Genomic DNA, 19,335 nt, shown 5'->3' with positions numbered 1-19,335 from the left:
ACATGTTATCATGAATGTGCCGGTTACTAAATCACATATATACTTACAGCATGTATATAAAACCTTAATGGAGGCTTTTGGATGTTTCTTAAGGGCTTTATAGGCAGAATAGAGCAACTCCCATAAGCTCCATTGTAAGCAGACTTTAGATCGCATTTATTTACTATTTAGAATGCATTCAAAAAAGAAAAATATGTGTTCCTGTTTTACATAAGGATTGTGATTGATGGGTAAAATTAAAAAAAAAAAAAAGTGTACGGTAGTTACCCTTTTATAGTGCCGGGACTTTGCCTGAGTGTAATATTCCTGATACTCAAGTTTCGCACAATGTTGTAACTGCCTGACAACTATTATAACTACTATATATACAGTATATACATATACACAATGGAATGTGCAATGTCTATACCTTTATTATTCATCAAAAACTTTAAACAGATCCCACACTGGGACATGCTGTTCTGAGGGATTGTGAGACAAAAGCACTTGAAACTGTTGTGGGGCTAAATTATGTCATGCTGACATGTAGAGCTGTAATAATGACTGAGTTATTCATATTAAAGCTTTGTGGGTATCCAATTTTTTGACAGTGAGTTAGCGACAAAATAAATAGGTGATATTAGTGCTCATAGTGCAGGTGTGAGTTGACCATCTTTCTTTGTGAATAAGTACTTGCATGCTGATAACAAAAGTCTGAAGACATTTTGACAGGTATATTACAATACTATATTGCAGAGGAGATGGCATCAAAACACTTTATTGTTAGAAAGAAATAGTCAAATATAAAACTGATTAAATATGTACATTCATTAAGTATTAAAACAAAGGGCTAAAAGAAAGAATATGCAATACACAAAAAGCAGAATGAATTAGGGGGAATGTTAAAAAAATAAATAAATAATGAGGGCTGAATAAAATCATTTTGAAAATATATGAAAGTAAAACAGGATTAAATGTGTCCAGATCATCATTTTTTTTTTAAAGTCTTCTCCAGCACCCAGTCGATGACCTATATTGCCACAAAACATGTGTGTTGAAAAAGGCAATCATTTATTAGTGGAGAATGAAAATACATTTTCAAGCAGAAACATATGATGTTTGGTATTGGGCTTACCTGTTTAGCATTGCTGCCAGCTGCTTTCTTCATCTCATCATGGAGACCACGAGATGTCTTCAGATCCTGAGATCAAATAAATTTCACTTTTTGTTTTTGTTTGTTTTTAGTTAAGATTTAAGTCAGAGCCCAAATGAAGACATAAAAAAAGTTTAAAATCCATTTTTAAGAAACTTTTCTAACAAGTAGATTTTTTAAATAAAGTAATGACTGACTTTCTTATTAAACAGTTTTATTTTATGAATCCATGTTTGGAATGATATAAAACAGGGGTGTCGTAATGTTTTCCACAGAGGACTATACACAGTGGAAAGTGAAAGAAAGCGAGGCTCAACTTTGATACATTTTGTACATTAAAAAAGCTAAAACCAATCAGTTTCGGCTAAGGATGTATCACTATGACAATTTCATATCACAGTTATGGTGACCAAAATGATCATGATAGTGATTTTGTTAATTGTGCTCAAAAAGTACTTATAGACACATTCAAAAACTTAATAATGAAATAAAATAAGTTAATAATCAGACACACAATATATTTACTTTGGCAGAAAAAACAACATTGTTGTAGCTTCTAAAGAGCTACATTATTCTAATTGAGCATTTAAATATGTTTATTTTCTTCTGTTTTAATGGGAAAACACTTAATGTGCCTTGTACTCACGTTAGCATTTAGGCTGGTTAGCAATTAGCATGCTAGCTCTCCAGGAAATAAGCAGTGTCACCAGTATGTAATTTTATCTAAGTGCAGATATCGATCACGGTTTAGGATAATTAAAATTTTTAATTGTAATACTAACCTTTGGGAATTTTAACGCGGTTTATCATTAATACGGGTAATCGTTACATCCCTAGTATACAGTACGCTAAGCTGTTCGTGAAAAAACATCGTCATCTTCATTTTTGGTAGGTGACAAAGGAAATAGTATTAACTCAATAATGAATTCATTTAATTTTCAGAGCATGTCGAGGGCCAATAAAAACTAATTGCCCTACTAATTGGACACTCCTACTATAAAATATAGTATTTTTGTTTCAGTACGTATTAGACAGCTGGGGAAAAGTGGTTCAGAATGGGTACCCAAAAAGCACCAGGTTTGATTCCTCTAAGGAGAAGGACTGATTTAGGCAGTTATTGAAATCATCATACTTCTTGTGATCACCCCTGTTGTTAGTTAAATGCATTAGATGCTAAATGCATAAATATTGAAAATATACTGTATCTTCATGTAGCAAAAAAGAAAGTTTATAGTGAATGCAGTCTGTGTACTGCTAAATAAAGATGAAAACTATTTTAAAGAAAGCCCAATTAAATTGTATACTGCACATGAGAAGGTCAAACTGTTTCCATTAATGTTGATTCCTTGCACAATTTGTAACAACAAAAACGAAAATATGTCAGGCACTGCAGTCTTGGTGGAGGGGATGGCAAAACAAACAAAAGCGAGTTCAGAGTAAAATAGTGTAGAGTGTGTGGGCACCAACCTTGAGATAGAATTTGGAGATATCAAACAGTCGTTTGCTGCATGCCTCAAAGCAGTTATGCTCGGCTCTGACCCCATGGTGTTTGAGTGTTTTGGCGACTACCTCCTGCAACATCTGAGGGCACACACAATGTCACAGGGAAAATAGTAAAACGAAGAATCTACTTGTAGTAATTCCCTTATCGCCAAACGTCAACTCAGTTCACACAAAGTAGTATCAGCAAGACTTCCCTCTATAAAAAGATACAGTATGTCAAAATCGCTTAAGTTCCTTGGGAAAGGATGTCCTTTCTCTCTTTAAAAGCACACTATGGGCTCTCAGATAGAAGACACACACTGTTTTACTGATAGAGTCGCCAGCACACAAACATCCCAAAACAAATGGCCACCTTTAATCTCGTGACAGCAGCTGATCTGAATAAACGCCATAAATTCCAGTGAAGGATCATCAAGTGTCCAACACAGACTTTTTAGGCTTTCAATCTACTGTCATGAATTAATCGCTGTCATTACTCCTGAATTGTACCAACTGGTCTCGTACATGTGCGTGCACTTGCACATTATTAGTATTGCTGCCAGCATTAATCTCCTGTTTGCATAATGTTCACACATCAAGGTTTAGTTTATTATTATTCTAGTTTATTCTTCTTCTTCGGTCAATGGTCAACAAAATAAACAAACAGTTGTACATTCATAGACAAGGTCGGAATGCAGCTCGCGATGTGTGCACATTGATTGATTGATTCACATGTAGTGAAGAGTGTGTGTAAACATGCATTTGTTATGCTGGGCGTGCATGTGCAGGTGATTATATAGTAAAGATGTTAAGGTGCCACAGTGATAACATGCAAAACATGCATCATTTATCTTTGCTTAAGCTATTCCACCATTCTCGTTTGGAGGATGGAATGTGAATGAATTTGTCTCCAGTGTGTGTTCATTTACGGCTTTTACTCATGATAGTCTGCATAACGTTTACTTAGTCCTTTTAAAATGATTCTCCTTAGAATGTAGATTTACAGCATACACATTGTGACAAACTTGTTTCCAGGGAAATTATGGTATTTTGTTAAAAGTTTAACCAGAAATATAGTCAAAAGGTGTTGAAATAAGAACAAACATTGTATTTTGGTAGTTGTTAAATCACACACTTACCCTATTGTGTTTCTGGGAGCGCGACTCCTTGATACTTCGATCATTTGTCACCTCGTGATTACTTTTCTGCTCTGGTGCTTTATGCTTCTCAGCAAAAGACTGATTGATCAGACCTGGGAAAAAATGGTACCAATAAAGCAATGCGACAATGACGGTACAAAAAGTAATTTAAAAAAAAGCTATATGAATATTTGATCCAATGTGCTTGATCTTAGGCCTTATAAGTGGACAGACAATATTCTTGCTTTTGCAGCTAGAAAACAAAACACTGTGCAAAAGTCTTAGACCACCATTAGATATATTGTTGTAGCAATATTTCAACTGAGTTTCTAAAAAAATAATTTATTTTTGACAGCCCTAACCTTAGAAAACACAACATTTCGATGCACAAAGGAACAGGAGGTCACTAACCAAAGGTGTGAACAACAATAACAAAGTAGAGATGTGAAGTAAATTATATTTATATAGCGCTTTTTAACTAGAAACTCAAAGTGCTTTACATAGTGAAAAAGATCTCTCTTGGTGCTCTGGGTGCATCTGTTAAAAACAGCCTCTGAAGCTTTGGGTTTGTGTTTGACCAGTCAATGTCTTTGGAGGCTCACTGTCGTCAACTGACCAAAAACTGTTTTTATCACCTGACAATATCTCTAAAGTGAGAAATTTGTTGACAAAATCGTATCTGAAAATGATCATTCACACGTTCATCTCGTCTCGCATTGACTATTGTAAATCTGTTTTCATTTGTTTCAGCAAGTCAACTCTAAAGAGACTTCAGGCTGTACAGAATGCGGCTGCCAGACTTTTGACCGGTGCACCCAGAAGCCAAGCTTCCAGGCAAATTCCGCATAGAGTTTATGATTTTAGTCCTGACTTTCCATGCGTTGCATGGCGGGGCCCTAAGTATATCGCTATTTTGTTGTGCACCTACACTTCAGGGTGCAGCCTTTGGTCTTCTGGCCAGGGTTTCCTAAAGATCCCAAAAACTAATTTTAAAACCCATGGAGACCTGGCATTCCAGGCTGTAGCCCCCAGACTTTGGAATGATTTGCACCAGTCCCTCCGTAAGCTTGGCTGTGTTGACTCTTTTAAAAAAACATTTGAAGACTTTACTTTTTAGTAAAGCTTTTATTATTGGACTTTTTGGCCCTGTTTACACTGCACACCAAATCTGATTTTTGTTTGCCCTAAATTGACACAGATCAAATTATTTTTGCCAGTCCAAATGGTCCAAAGAGCTTCAAATCTGATCTTTTCGCATCAGATTCAGGCTACATAAGGAGGTAGTCCAAATCCGAATACTGGAGTCTGATAAAGATGACATTTTACTTGCAGTGTAAACAGTTAGCTGAAAAAAATCAGATTTTGAAAAAAATCAGATTTGGGCCACTTTGGCCTGCAGTGTAAACATAGCCCTACACACTTTTTTCATCTTTAATCCTCTTTATGATGTTGCCCCTATTGTTTTAATTTAATTGTTGTTTTATTCACCTATGTTTTGTACAGCACTTTGTGATTTCTATCTGTGAAAAGCGCTTTAAAAATAAAATGTATAGATTTACGTCTTGATACTCTTCTCAAAAAGGCAAGTTACACCGAATCTAGCAACTTTTCTGGTCCCTTTTGACACTTTGGCGACTGACATGGCATGAGACTCTCAAAGTAGCTGTTTGCAACATATACACGCAGGTCGATAGCGCTAACTATCCAAAAAGTTGTAATCATTATATCCCGCCCTCCTATGGCTTTTAGCACATAATGACGTACACTGCAACACGTGCACTAGCTTTGTGTGTTGTTAGATAATGATTTGGTTAGCTAACTTTAGCCACCATTGAAAGTATCCATCCATCCATCCATTTTCTACCGCTTGTCCCTTTTGGGGTCACGGGGGGTGCTGGAGCCTATCTCAGCTGCATTCGGGCGGAAGGCGGGTTACACCCTGGACAAGTCGCCAGCTCATTGCATTCTATCACAACAACAATATGACTGCAAATTATTAAATGCTTCTCAGGGACTGCTTTTCTTTATGAATGTGCTGCTTTTGTGTGTATGTGCATGCGCTACCGTGTGTACGAGACAGCAGTAAGTCACAAGCATAAACGCCAAACACATTTTTTCAATATAATTAGTAACTGTGAAAAATAGACATTTAAAAACAGATATGTTTTGTTAATGTACAAATGGTGTTATGTGTTTTTGGTTTAAAAAAAAAAGTAAAATTGTAACTTTGACAAACAGCAGGGACCTACGCTATCTAAAAAAAATCTAAAATCTCTTTATGACATTTTAAAAACAAGACAAAAAGAAGCGACAGATGAAAGTTCATTTGTATTACTAAATACATGCTTTTGATGTTTTTTGGTCACTTTTGTATCTACCACAGCCTCCATAAAGTCATGATAAATTATGCAAATTAGAGGGTGATAACCCCCAAACTCCTCCCCTGAAACCTATTTTTTTCTGTGGGAAACAGTAACCAAAGGAGACATATTTTAGAAAATTTACATTTTTTTTCTTATATATATATTTTTAAATCGTTCCCAGTAATGTTTAGTGTTGATGCTAAAATTCTAGAGGTCTAACTATATTATAAATACCGCGGTATTTCAGAATCCAAATCATCACTAATAATACTGTGAAGTGATACGGTATAAAATGAAAACTTGGTCAGTGTAGTTTTTTGCTCGTACTTTTGAACTGGCTGGTATTGAAGTAAACTCGATCTCCCAAAATTTCCTGCATAGCACGTGTGTGGGAGGTTGTAAAGAAGGGAGAAGGGGTTGTTTTTTCAGACATTTTCTTAAAGGGGAACTGCACTTTTTGGGGAATTTTCGTTCACAATCATTATAAGAGACAAAAGCTTTTTTTGTTCTTTTTTGTTGCATTCTAACATGTAAAAATCGGCTTGTTCTTGGTGGCTAGCAATGCACGTAATGGAAGCAATCAATTCTACCTCTAAATCACTTTAAAAATGCATTCAAAAACCGTCAACAATACTTCATTTATGTTCCGTAACCTGTATTAACCAAACTGTAGCGACATTGTTATTGTAAGAGCGAACGCTGCGGAACTCTTTTTCTAGCGTATTAACACGTCGGCATGCTACGGTATTAGCCGTAAAAGCTAACTACAGCAAGAGATAATCCAGCTTCTACGTCAGCACTAAATGCATTTGAGTTTGTAATGCACTACACAATGCGATAAGACACCAATCTATACTGACTTAAAAACAAGAACAATCATATTACAGTATCTGTAAAGTATTAGCCCACATTTCATGTTTTGTTTGTACAAAGCTAGCCATACAGCGAATGCTGCCTGTCATGATGCATGCATGACGTGCTGCGTGTATCATGATCAATATAAAGTGTGACTCATTCGATGTACAGTTGTCGGTTTGGTCCAGCGGCCCGGGGACGTTTTTCCAGTTTATTTTGGTAAGCACTAGGGCTGGGCAATATGGTCAAAAACTATATCACGATATAACGTTTTTTATATTGATCGATATCGATAATTTTTTATACTTTTTATGACTTATTTAAGTCTGCCAATAAATACAGTAAAACAATTTCCAACTTACCAAGGATACTATTTATCAGTGGAGAGTGTGTCTGGTAGCCAGGTAGACTGAACATAGCGAAGGTAATAAAATAATAAATGTAGATTTGAATATAATTACAGATTTGAGACACTAGATAGCAGTAGTGTATAAGCTTTAGAACACTACTCAGTAGTTTGGGAAGCAACTAATTAAACCAACACATTGGAAGTGTTAGGATGTTGGCGCACTGTCTGCATTAAAACTAACAAAACTAAAAACAAGTTTCTGTTATTGAGTTGATACATCAAGATATTACAGTTTCTCTTCTCCTCCATGCAGAGAATCCATGGCAAGACAGAAAGACGGCGCAACCACACTGGTTATGAGAGTAGCATATGTGTGTGTGTGTGTGTGCGCTCCTTTAAGAATGACAGTGTGTCGGGTGAATGAAGTGAGTGGTAGAGTTAGGAGAGCAAGCGGTAGCATGCAGTAGTAGTGACGATTGGCGAATGTGTCCAGTTGTGTCCTGCCGAACCAAGAATAAAGCGACCAAATTGTCACGAATCGGCGGCCTTGTCATTCCAACCCGAAAGCACAGCTTAGCAGACCCTTTGTTGGGTAAAATGAAGGGTCTTACCCCTGACGAAAATATCGGCCCCGAAGGGAACGTCTCCCCTGCGTGCTTCGATAACGGTCTGGGACAGGGTCGGGAGCAGAACAGCAGGAAAAGTGTAATTTATACTGTTACTTGATTGGCTGTTTGCGTGTCCCTCCCATTGCTTAGTGAATACTGTTAACTGATTGGATGTTAGTGTGTCCCTTCCATTGCTCACTGACACTTCCTGTTTCCTGATTTCCCAAAGCGCAAGTAACTTTATGAAATGCACTCCGTACTCTATACTGCACCTTGGTACTGCCATACCTTACATACTGTGTTGAAGTATGGGGGAATACTTACCACAACACAATTCATCCTCTGATCATATTACAGAAAAGAGCAGTGCGGATCATTCACAACGTTGGTTATTTAGAACATACTCATAATCTGTTTATGCAATCAAAGTTGCTCAAATTTGATGACCTTGTTAAATATAATACATTAATAATCTTATATAAAGCATTTAACAAATTATTGCCGCCTAATCTACAACGTTTTTTTAAAAGACGAGTGCAGGCTCATAACTTGAGAGGCTTTGGATATTTCTAATTGCCGAGAGCTCAAACCACTCGTAAACGTTTTTGTGTGTCTGTATGTGGAGTAAAACTATGGAACAAACTGGACTTACAACTCAAGCAATGCCAAACTATTAATCGATTTAAACTATTATAGAAACATGGGGTCTGGTTCAAATATAGAGATGAGGGTCTTTAATTTGACCTGCTGTTGTACTCTGTCTCAAATGTTAACATGTGTTCAATGTTTCCTTACCATTATTGCTATGTTGTCTATTACCATTATTGCTATGTTGTCTATTACCATTGTTGGCATTGTGTCTATTACCATTGTTGGTATATTCATTATTCCTACATTGTTGATACAAATTATTGTTACAGTGTAATAATTATTGTTACCTGTGGTAATGCCACTATGATACAACATCTGTACTAAAATCCTTGAAAAAGTAACAGTGAACTCAGGTGAATAATCACTGAATGGAGAACTGGGGGTGGGATTAAATAAATTATCTTCTTCCCACTCCCTTTCAGGCAAAACTGGACAATCATGCATTACATACTATACATTACCTTTTGCACTATACTAATTTATATTATTATGTGTTGTCAACTTTGTACTTTTTTATGTCATTGCCTGAAATAAATAAATAAATGAAAAATGAAAAAAACGAATCTTGATTCATAATTTCTGGTTTCTTCCTACCAAAAATATAAATATATATCAAATATTTTATCGAACGAATTCTGTATTGATATCGATTGTGTCTATCGTGATATATATTGATATGGTATTATTGGCCCAGCTCTAGTAAGCACTCCATTTATGTTGAAATAGCATGGCTTCAAATTTCACATTTTGCAGCTTTGAGTCACTTTTACTTCGCTCTCTCTCTCTGCACCAACATCTCACTCTTCCTTTGTGCTAGCTTCTAAAAGCAGTAGTTCATCGTCCATATATTCAGATTCAAAAAGGTAAGGTTGTGAATCCTCATTTGTCCAAAAATAGTCATCTTCGTTGTTAGTTACAAAATATGCCATGATTAGAAGACACACACGCCTTTGGTTATTCGGAAGTAGGATAACACAGTTGTTGCCAGAAGTCGGAAATGCGCTGCTATGGAAACGAAAATAAATTTGCAGAGGAATTAAATGACCAAAATACAGTAAATATTGTACATATGTAATGTGTCTGTTACTACATTATATATATACTTGCAGTGTGTATACAAAACATTGGAGGGTTTTAAAGTTGTTTTGAAGGCTACAAAGGTGACTCCCATTAGCTGCATCTTCCAAGCATTTTTTATCATCTTTGAACCCCCCTCCCCCAAAAAAGACGTGCGTTTCTGTCTTTCATAGTGATTGTGAATGACAGGCAAAATTCCACAAAAAGTGCCTGTTCCTCTTTAAGTTTTCATTAAAATCTATCCAAAATATTTTGAGTTATGTTGCTAACAGACAGCCAAACAAACCCGGGCGAAAACACAACCTCTCTGATCTGCGTATTGCAAGGCAAAGTCACCGCCTTCGTCTGGAGTGTTTCCAAGATGACAAAAAAAGCTGGTCAGAGGTTGTGATGTTTTAACCCACCTTTTTTTAATAACATTGAATCAGGAAATGTGCCAGGCGGCAGTGCGGGGAAAAAAAGGTTGGTGACACTGCACTGCAGGGAACACAAGTAATATGAGAAGCAACTAGATAAACGACCACCTGAAAATATATTTGATGCCAAGTCAGCCAAGCATCAATTTGTGAAGTACACCTACATGTGAAGTCCCAGTGTCCATGCACTCTCTCTAATGCAACTATTGGTAATACGCCTCCTTTCCTTTTAGCGCGGATAAACGTATTGCTTTTCCGGTGACCTTGACTTCACACCAAAACAAGATATAGAAACAGCTAAAGCCCGGTTCTTGTTGTGCTTGATGGCCTCTTGTAATATTGGCACAGGTGACAAATACTACGTCTAAATAGCAGAAGTCATCAAGAAATGATCTCAGATTACGCTACGAACATGACACTACTACAAATAAGGTCTCGAAATTGCTGGATTGGAAGACGTGGGTCCGGAGCAAAAACTGGTAGGAGAGACAGAGAGAGATGTTTTGAAGACATTTTTGGACAGAGAATGTCCCGTAGTTTATTCTGTGGATTGATGAAAAGAGTTTTAAGTTTGATGGAAAGAGTTTTAAGTTCGAAGTAGAAGACTTCTTGCCCGCTTCAGATGGCGGTTGCTAACTTCAAACTAGCTATTTGTTGTGCGTGATACAGAGTTATTGCTAACCAGTCTGGATTATACAAATGCAGCTTGAAAAGGTTTGTGTACGCTTCTTTCTTTGCCTTGTAATATTCCTGCTTCATTATCTTACACTCACTTGTCAGGAGTCCAGATGAAGCCGCAGTATCATACATTTTTTCCGCTACCTTTTTAAACAAATCTCAGTTTCTTTTTTTCTCCCATCAATGCACTTCAAAATGTTACGTTCTCCTAATTTGTGTACTTTTACCGTATTCCAATTGTTGCTTTTGTTTTTATGGAATGGGATCTGTTTCCCGGTTAAAACCCACGCGGTCAGAATGGCGCATGTGCGATACAAAGTGCCCCCTGTGGCGACACACATCTGGTTTTCAATCGCATAATCCAAGTGTGTTAGTCCGACTTTTCAAAAACCAAACACGATCAAAGTAAGTTGTTTCCATGGGTTTTAGGATGCTCATTTAGAGCCAAACTATCTGAGAAATCGGACTAATTTAGTGAATGGACAGGTACTGATTGTTTTACATTTGTTACACTGGATGTTTATACTGTCAGTATAAAGACACTTAACTGAAAGTATATAAAAAAATATATATCTATATTTATACTTGTTTGTAGAAATAATATGATTAACATTTGTGCTTTATATTTGTGTTCAATTACAGTAAGTGTGTTTATCCTAAACATTATTGCCACTTCATTTTACACACTATAACATTAAGTCTCTTTTGGGGGGACATATACTCCAATAATATTGTACCGTGAGCTTAATACAGTGATAATAGAGATTTTGATACTGTTACATCCCTATAAAATTCTGTCTTATACTGTATATAGTTGTAAATTGCTTTACAATCGCGTACTTTTCATAGTGCATCTTACGCATTAACACAATTTTATCTGCAGCAACGTTAGTGTAGCTGCTGTACAAAAGAAAGATGAAGCTATATGGGTGATATGTGTTCTGACATTGTTTAGTTTGTTATGTATAAGCTGCTCAGTTGTCATTGTGCTGGCTGACTTTAGAACTTTAGTTAATGCTTAGTTCATTTGCTTTTACCTGAAGAAGTCCGTCGAGCAGCTGAGGAAGAGGAAATGGAAGACGAGGCAGAATGAGATCTGCCAGCATGTTGTCGTAGAGACCTGATGGCAGGGTGTGTCCCACTACTGCCACTGCTCTGAGAACAGAGGGACTCACTGCTCTCTGATTTCACCAGCCTGCATTATTTAGGCGAATGGATTAGAAAACAATAAAAGGATTTTATCAACTCCTCCATCCATCGATTTGTTTCCGTACCGCTTGCGTGGATAACCATCTGTGTCCCGGCACCTGTGTTTGAGTCGGGCTACATCAGCGTTCTGCAAAGTTTCCCCATCGGGCACACTTCCTGGTTCTGACATCACAGCTGGTGAAGGGGCGGGGCTGAGTGCAAAAGGAAGGGCAGAGGGTTCCTTGCAGCAGGTGGTTTGAGTCTCGTAGCGAACGAGACGGGACTGGAGCCGTACAAAAGCTTGGTCCCGATCTAAGGACTGCCGGCTATCCAGGCAGTATCTATTTAACAAAATATAAAAGGCGTATAATGAGAAGAATCTCAGCAGAAACTCACACAAGAATTCAAAGTGGTCGACACTTACTCTATGCCGTGGTAATTTGACACTGAAGCCTTTCTGAAAGACATCTGACTGACCCTTCTAGGAGAGAAGTCTGGTGACAACTGTAACACATTAGGGCTAAAGGAAAAAAGGAAACAAAGATGAGATATAGTCTGTCACACAGGCAAGTTTTACTGAGGGAGAGTTACGGTCAGAATAAAATCTCGGGATCCTCGACTTAGTTACTAACTACACAGTAAATGCATGTGTACAATTTTATTTCGCTGTCAATAAAATGTTTTTCATAATCAATACTTTCAACACACAAATGTCCTTCTGTGTTCATTCAACTAATTCCTCTTACCCTCTTACAAGGACTAGTGGTTGTAGGTCGCTTGCTGGCTTGCCATCAAGTGTGAAGCGTCTCAAAAGATCTTTGGCGTCCAGAGAGGTTGTGGGACCTTTCTGAAAATCTTTAGGACCCAAAAGGCTGTCACTGGGGCCTGGGCCTAATAGACCATATCTAGGACACAATACAGAGTATTAGGTACAAAATAACTAGATGCTGATTGGTTACTATGCTGAATTTAGAGGCCACCTTCTCTTCTGTCGTCTTTTCTGCAGGTTTTCTATGTTCTTGAGGACGCTCCTCTCGGACCAAATAGAATGTGCCATGGACATTGTCTCAAATGCTATTGGGAAGAAAACAGGGTTGCAAGGCTGTTTAAAGTTAAGCATGTGCTTTATGGACACTGTGGGAGAGACAAAAAGAGTGTAAAAAGATAGATGAAAGGGGAAAAAGGTGATTTTTTTTTGTGGAACCCGCTAATAAAACATGAAGGATGGGACACAAAAATGAAAAAAACTTTTGAGAAATTAAGTTAAATAGAAAAATTCCAAATATATCTAAACACGTTACATATGTCTGTATCCAGTATGACCGAGTGTTTTAAATGTTTGTCCCATAAAGACTTGATAGTAAAATTTCAGCATAGGCAGTGTCACATAATCTCAAGTGTTACAAACAATGAAATCACTCAAAAAATACATATTTGGCATAGACAAATTCTATGTTGAAAGAACACTAAAAAGTATATTTTTAAGGCAGTATTTCCTAATGTATGGAAGGCGTCTGTCAGTTCCAAATTTCAGAACAACTGGTATTATAATGTAAGTCGAGAAATGTATCGTTAAATAAATTATTCCACATGTTTTTATATAAAACCTAGATAAAGGTAGTGTGGTTGGTGACCTGTATTCCTCAACTTGAAAAATAATTTAGTGACTGTAATTAATATAATATCACTGACCAACCTAAGCAAATCCAACTTTTCCTCAGATAATACATCTGAGGAAAAAATGTTGCCATTCAAATCTATCAGAGTCAGTGAGAATCAGTGATTACCATTCACCTGCGCTCCCTCTGTCCACAGGTGTTCCACAAGGTACCATCTTGGGGCCTTTTGTTTTTTTTATTCTCACAATGTCATTATTCAAATGTATGCAGACGATACCGTCATTTATTCACAAGATAAAAATACAACTAAAGTAGCTGATAAGCTTTCACGGTTTATGGCTCATGTCTCAGAGTGGCTAAACCAGTATTCTGGGAAATCTGGGAATTTGTCGATGGAAAGCCCGCGATTCCCGAATAAGCTGACCAGTTTGAAACGGATGAAAAATGTGGAAGGTAGAGCGCGCCAAAATCTGGAGAAGAAAAATAATAAATGTATGACCAACCCCCTTACTTGTGTCAGGGCAGCCGGACTGCAATAGATAGATTCAGCAGATTCATGTAGGTGATAATTAATTTGAGAGCTCACACAAAGTTCTTTACACAATTAGGAGATGCATATTAAGGTGTTTTATCAAGCATTGCCCAGGATGTTTCCTGCAGTAAAAACTATTCTACGCATCAGATGTACTGCAAAATGTAATGGGTTTTTCTTTGACCCACTTCTTGCCCCTCCGCAAATTTTTCTGGAGGTAAGTTGAGCTGTTTTGATGTAATCTTGCTAACTAGCAAACAACAAGAAGAGGTCATACAACATGTAGTTTAGTTGTACATGCTTGTTTAATTGTGTATGCAAAGGACAATCATTCATTGTGTACCTAAGTATTTAGGATATAAAATCTGCTTGAGATGCAAGACTTACATGCCCTGCAGCTACATTTTTTTTCCAGTGGCGTCGACTTCCCTGTTCTCATTTCGAGCTCGAGCCGCAGACAGAGTTATTTTATTGCTAATGAATGCATTGTTTACGCAAGCTCACCGATGCAAATGCAAAATTGACATATAAAAGGGAAGTCAGAATATGTGCGCTGTGAGACTACAGAACCCTTTCTTTGCTTTCTTTGATTGTTACGTAATGTTGAAGATATATGCATTGGCAGTTTGGAGCGCACTGTTCACATCTCTGAACAAGCAGTACACTGTACATTATTTGCACTCACCTTCATAGTCGGAGATGAATATGCTTTGCATGTATGCATGTTCGAAATAAACTGATCTGAAAAAAGCTATTTATATAAGCAAATTTGGCATACACTAAATCTATTGAGGTTTTGGACAATTCAACATATTCTGTAGCCATGTCAGTCCAACCTTACCTGAGTTATTCGTAGTTGTGCTGGCCTTGTCAGGCAAAGAGGAGACCGAGGACAGAGTGGCATCGCTCATCATCAAGAATTGCTCTTTGGCCAGGCTCAAAATGGCCTTCAAGTTATCAGACATTATTGATGTTGAAGATTGTTCTTTTTGTCCTGGAAATACAAACAGGTTGTCACATGTAGGTTCTGTGGTGGGTTGTGATTTCTATTTAAAATTACATTAGGAGTCATAACATTCACTGGCCCCATTATTAGATAATCCCGCACAGACATTACATCAAATACCCCTGTTCATGTAGCCAAATTATATTTAAATTACCTCTCAGTGGTATACAGTGCAGTTCTTTAGCACTGCAAACTAACACAATAACAAGTATTTCTGAGTTAAATTATGTGATGTTCTAATTCATAGTATGTATTGCAAAGATTTTCAGTGAGTTCTGTGGTTTGTCAGCTCGCCTTGAAGTATTTTTCAAAGAGCAGCCCTATACTGTAGGTTATTTCCTCAAGGTTGAAAAATCCCACTTTCTTTGTATCTGGCTCCACTCCACTGGAGCTTTTCTATAGTTGTCTGCCGTGTGTCTGTAAAATAATGATATTGCAACAGTTATGCAATGCACCAGCAAGTGCTTTGAGAAACAATGAGGAAGCTGAGAGTAGCCACTGAGAGGGCTAAGGTTTTACACATTTTGGACAGTAGCCATTACAAACAACCATTAAAAAAGGTCTCGGTTTTTTTAAACTTAAGTCAGAGCAATTTACACTCACATTATTGTAAAATGTAAGTTAGCCTTTTAGTAGAGGAGTTACATACACTGTTTTTAAACATTATGGCAAACTACAACTTTGCTAATGAACATACTGTTTAATTAATGCATCTATGTACATCAATAAAATAATACATTTTAATACAATTCTGAATTTATAATAGTCAAGATAGAATTTTGAATGACCACGAAAAGCTCAGCGCATAGAGAGAGAGAGAGACAGAGAATGCGCTCTGAAGGGGAGGGGGAATGAAGGATGTGTTTGTGTTAGTGTGCACTGGGCAGACACGCTGAAATGAGGACGTTTCCTCTTCCTACAGCGAAAAAAAGAACTCCCTCCTAAGAATTAGAGACTTGCTGCTATGGAAGGCTGGCTTCCTCAATATCATCAATGCAAGCAAGCACAAAATGGCAACAATGAATGAATATAGCGTTCGAACACACACAATTGGTTTGCACACTGAGGCACATTTGGCTCGGCATAAAAATGTGTTAACCGAAATGTTCGCCAATAGAGTCGTTCGTAAATCGAGGTTCCACTGTACAAAACCCAAAACCAGTGAAGTTGGCACGTTGTGTAAATCGTAAATAAAAACAGAATAAAATGATTTGCAAATCCTTTTCAACCTATTCAATTGAATACTCTGCAAAGGCAAGATATTTAATGTTCGAACTGGAAAACGTTTTTTGCAAATATTAGCTCATTTAAAAAAAGCTGGCACATATATATACACATATACATACACACACATGCTCATCTAACAATTCCCACAGGTGAACAGGCTAATTTGGAACAGGTGGCTGCCATGATTGGGTATAAAAGCAGCTTCCATGAAATGCTCAGTCACATTGTGAACAAATGCGTGAGCAAATTGTCGAACAGTTTAAGAACAACCTTTCTCAACGAGCTATTGCAAGGAATTTAGGGATTTCACCATCTACAGTCTGTAATATCAACAAAAGGTTCAGAGAATCTGGAGAAATCACTGCACGTAAGCGATGATATTACGGACCTTCGATTCCTCAAGCGGTACTGCATCAAAAAGCGACATCAGTGTGTAAAGGATATCACCACATGGGCTCAGGAACATTTCAGAAAACCACTGTCAGTAACTACATCTGTAAGTGCAAGTTAAAACTCTACTATGCAAAGCGAAAGCCATTTATCAACAACACCCAGAAACGCAGTCGGCTTTGCTGGGCCTGAGCTCATCTAAGATGGACTGATGCAAATTGGAAAAGTGTTCTATGGTCTGACGAGTCCACATTTCAAATTGTTTTTGGAAACTGTGAACGTTGTGTCCTCCGGAACAAAGTGGAAAAGAACCATCCGGATTGTTATAGGTGCAAACTTCAAAAGCCAGCATCTGTGATGGTGTGGGGGTGTATTAGTGCCCAAAGCATGGGTAACTTACACATCTGTGAAGGCACCATTAATGCTGAACGGTACATACAGGTTTTGGAGCAACATACGTTGCCATCCAAGCAACGTTATCATGGACGCCCCTGCTTATTTCAGCAAGACAATGCCAAGCCACGTGTTACAACAGCATGGCTTCATAGTAAAAGAGTGCGGGTACTAGACTGGCCTGCCTGTAGTCCAGACCTGTCTCCCATTGAAAATGTGTGGCGCAATATGAAGCCTAAAATACCACAACAAAGACCCCGGACTGTTAAACAACTTAAGCTGTACATAAAGCAAAAATGGGAAGGAATTACACATGAAAAGCTTCAAAAATTGGCCTCCTCAGTTCCCAAACGTTTACTGAGTGTTGTTAAAAGGAAAGGCCATGTAACACAGTGGTAAAAATGCCCCTGTGCCAACTTTTTTGCGATGTGTTGCTGCCATTAAATTCGAAGTTAATGATTATTTGCAAAAAAAAAAAAAATGTTTCTCAGTTTGAACATTAAATATCTTGTCTTTGTAGTCTATTCAATTGAATATAAATTGAAAAGGATTTGCAAATCATTGTATTCTGTTTTTATTTACGAATTACACCACATGCCAACTTCACTGGTTTTGGGGTTTATACATTAATGCTGTATGCAAGAGGGGACGGTGATTTGGTTGAGGCATTTTTGCTATTACATCCTTAACAGTGACGGAGCATGAAGGGGCGAGGAATATGTCTGTAAAAAAAGTATATGAAGCTCCCTGAATTGGCATTTATTGACGGCGCTTACATTTTAAACCTCTTCCCCTGTCTGTAGGTATATAGGTAAGCGCAGCCCTGACCCTTGCCTATAGGACGTTAAAGTACCAATAGAGTGGAAAAACAAGTTGCCTCTATATTGAAGCTAGTATCATATATATCTGATGTATGACACCAAAAGACTTACAAAGTTTGCTAGTAAATAGATATAATCGAAATAGTATCAATCTCACAGAGATTCCTGAGCCATTTTGAGAGACAATGAGATAGCCAATGACGTGATCGTGTGATGTAGAGGTAGGAACCACAGATCCCTTCATCACCAACAACAATGCAAATGATGCAGACTTTGTGAGAGCCAACAACGATTATTTTGGGGAAAATTATGATCAGAACCCTATGTTGCTGATCCTAAATATAAGTAGGATGAGCTACAAGTTTTAAAAGCTCCTCTGCTATCCATCTTTTGTGAAACACTAACCATCATGTAGCAGTCAGTATTGGTAAGTGCTAAACCCAGAAATACAAACTACAAACATAATAAAACTATAACTTACTGTAAAATGTATGCTCTTACTTGGATGACGACTGATAGGATGTCCATATCTTCCCTTTTATATAAAGAATTAATTATGATCCACACGAAGGGCTAACAAGGAAAAGTTTGCCTGCAGACACTGTCTTCAGTTCATATGAATTGAATATCAGAGATTAACAACTTCTAGATGTATGGCTAAATCCCCCTAATATCCAGATGAGAGGCATGATTTATAATATAGAATAACTTTGACGAGACGCGATGATGTGAGAGCAGCAGGATATCGCGGCGAACTCAAAGTAAAAACAGCATAGGGCGGCTTAGCTGTGTGTCATCAATCCGCCGCTAAAAATAGTTTGTCTGCGTTAGCGCTTAATAACAACATTGCTAATATTTGGTTAATATTCAGGTCATGATATGTACAGTATATAGAGTATTGTTCAGATGGTTATTAAAAGAGTTTTGTGGGCGGAATAAAGGGCCCCCCATTGACGGACTATTTATGTATTTATGACTTAGAATGCATAAAAAAAGAAAAACGTGTGTTCATGTCTTATAAAGGGATTGTGGATGACAGACTGCACATATCTCTCTAATGTACAGTACGTGTATTTCCAGTATGACTGATCTGATACTATGGTCAGAGTGCAGAAGTGTTACTCCATTGATATCAATCTACGGAAATTACCGAAGACGTTCGAAGCGGTATATTTAAAATGGCTGACTGAATTTGTGGCATTTTGTGATGTTCAAACTGTGTTTGCACATACTTTGCGGATTGTAAATACAATTGCATATGGTTTAATAGATACAATGAAACACAATTAAGCATATAAAGTCAACTTGTTATTTCACTCTACTGGTACTTTAAAAAGTCAATGCAAGGATACACCACTGTGTTTACACTGGTCCAAAAAGTCTCTCCTATGTTCTGGCTGCCCATTAAA

The 19,335-nt window shown here is 37.5% G+C and overlaps 1 protein-coding gene across 5 annotated transcripts in view; it reads right to left on the bottom strand.

Annotated features, from left to right (window-relative positions):
- Nucleotides 1-741: 741 nt before the first annotated feature.
- Nucleotides 742-19,335, bottom strand: part of mtbp (MDM2 binding protein) — a 51,084-nt gene continuing 32,490 nt past the window's right edge. For all 5 annotated transcript variants that reach the window (XM_062063375.1, XM_062063376.1, XM_062063377.1 and 2 more), the window contains 10 exons: nt 14,931-15,083; nt 12,919-13,012; nt 12,685-12,843; nt 12,363-12,458; nt 12,025-12,279; nt 11,788-11,945; nt 3,754-3,866; nt 2,600-2,713; nt 1,115-1,180; nt 742-1,009 (listed from right to left, as the gene is read on the bottom strand). In XM_062063375.1, coding sequence (XP_061919359.1) covers nt 968-1,009; nt 1,115-1,180; nt 2,600-2,713; nt 3,754-3,866; nt 11,788-11,945; nt 12,025-12,279; nt 12,363-12,458; nt 12,685-12,843; nt 12,919-13,012; nt 14,931-15,083 — 1,250 coding nt within the window. In that variant the 3' untranslated portion in view covers nt 742-967. The remainder of the gene's footprint in view (nt 1,010-1,114; nt 1,181-2,599; nt 2,714-3,753; nt 3,867-11,787; nt 11,946-12,024; nt 12,280-12,362; nt 12,459-12,684; nt 12,844-12,918; nt 13,013-14,930; nt 15,084-19,335) is intronic.

This window comes from Entelurus aequoreus, linkage group LG11 (assembly GCF_033978785.1).
Source record: "Entelurus aequoreus isolate RoL-2023_Sb linkage group LG11, RoL_Eaeq_v1.1, whole genome shotgun sequence".
NCBI classification, from domain to species: Eukaryota; Metazoa; Chordata; class Actinopteri; order Syngnathiformes; family Syngnathidae; genus Entelurus; species Entelurus aequoreus.
The sequence above is the reverse complement of the archived record's forward strand: the minus strand, read 5'-3'. Positions and strand labels throughout refer to the sequence as shown.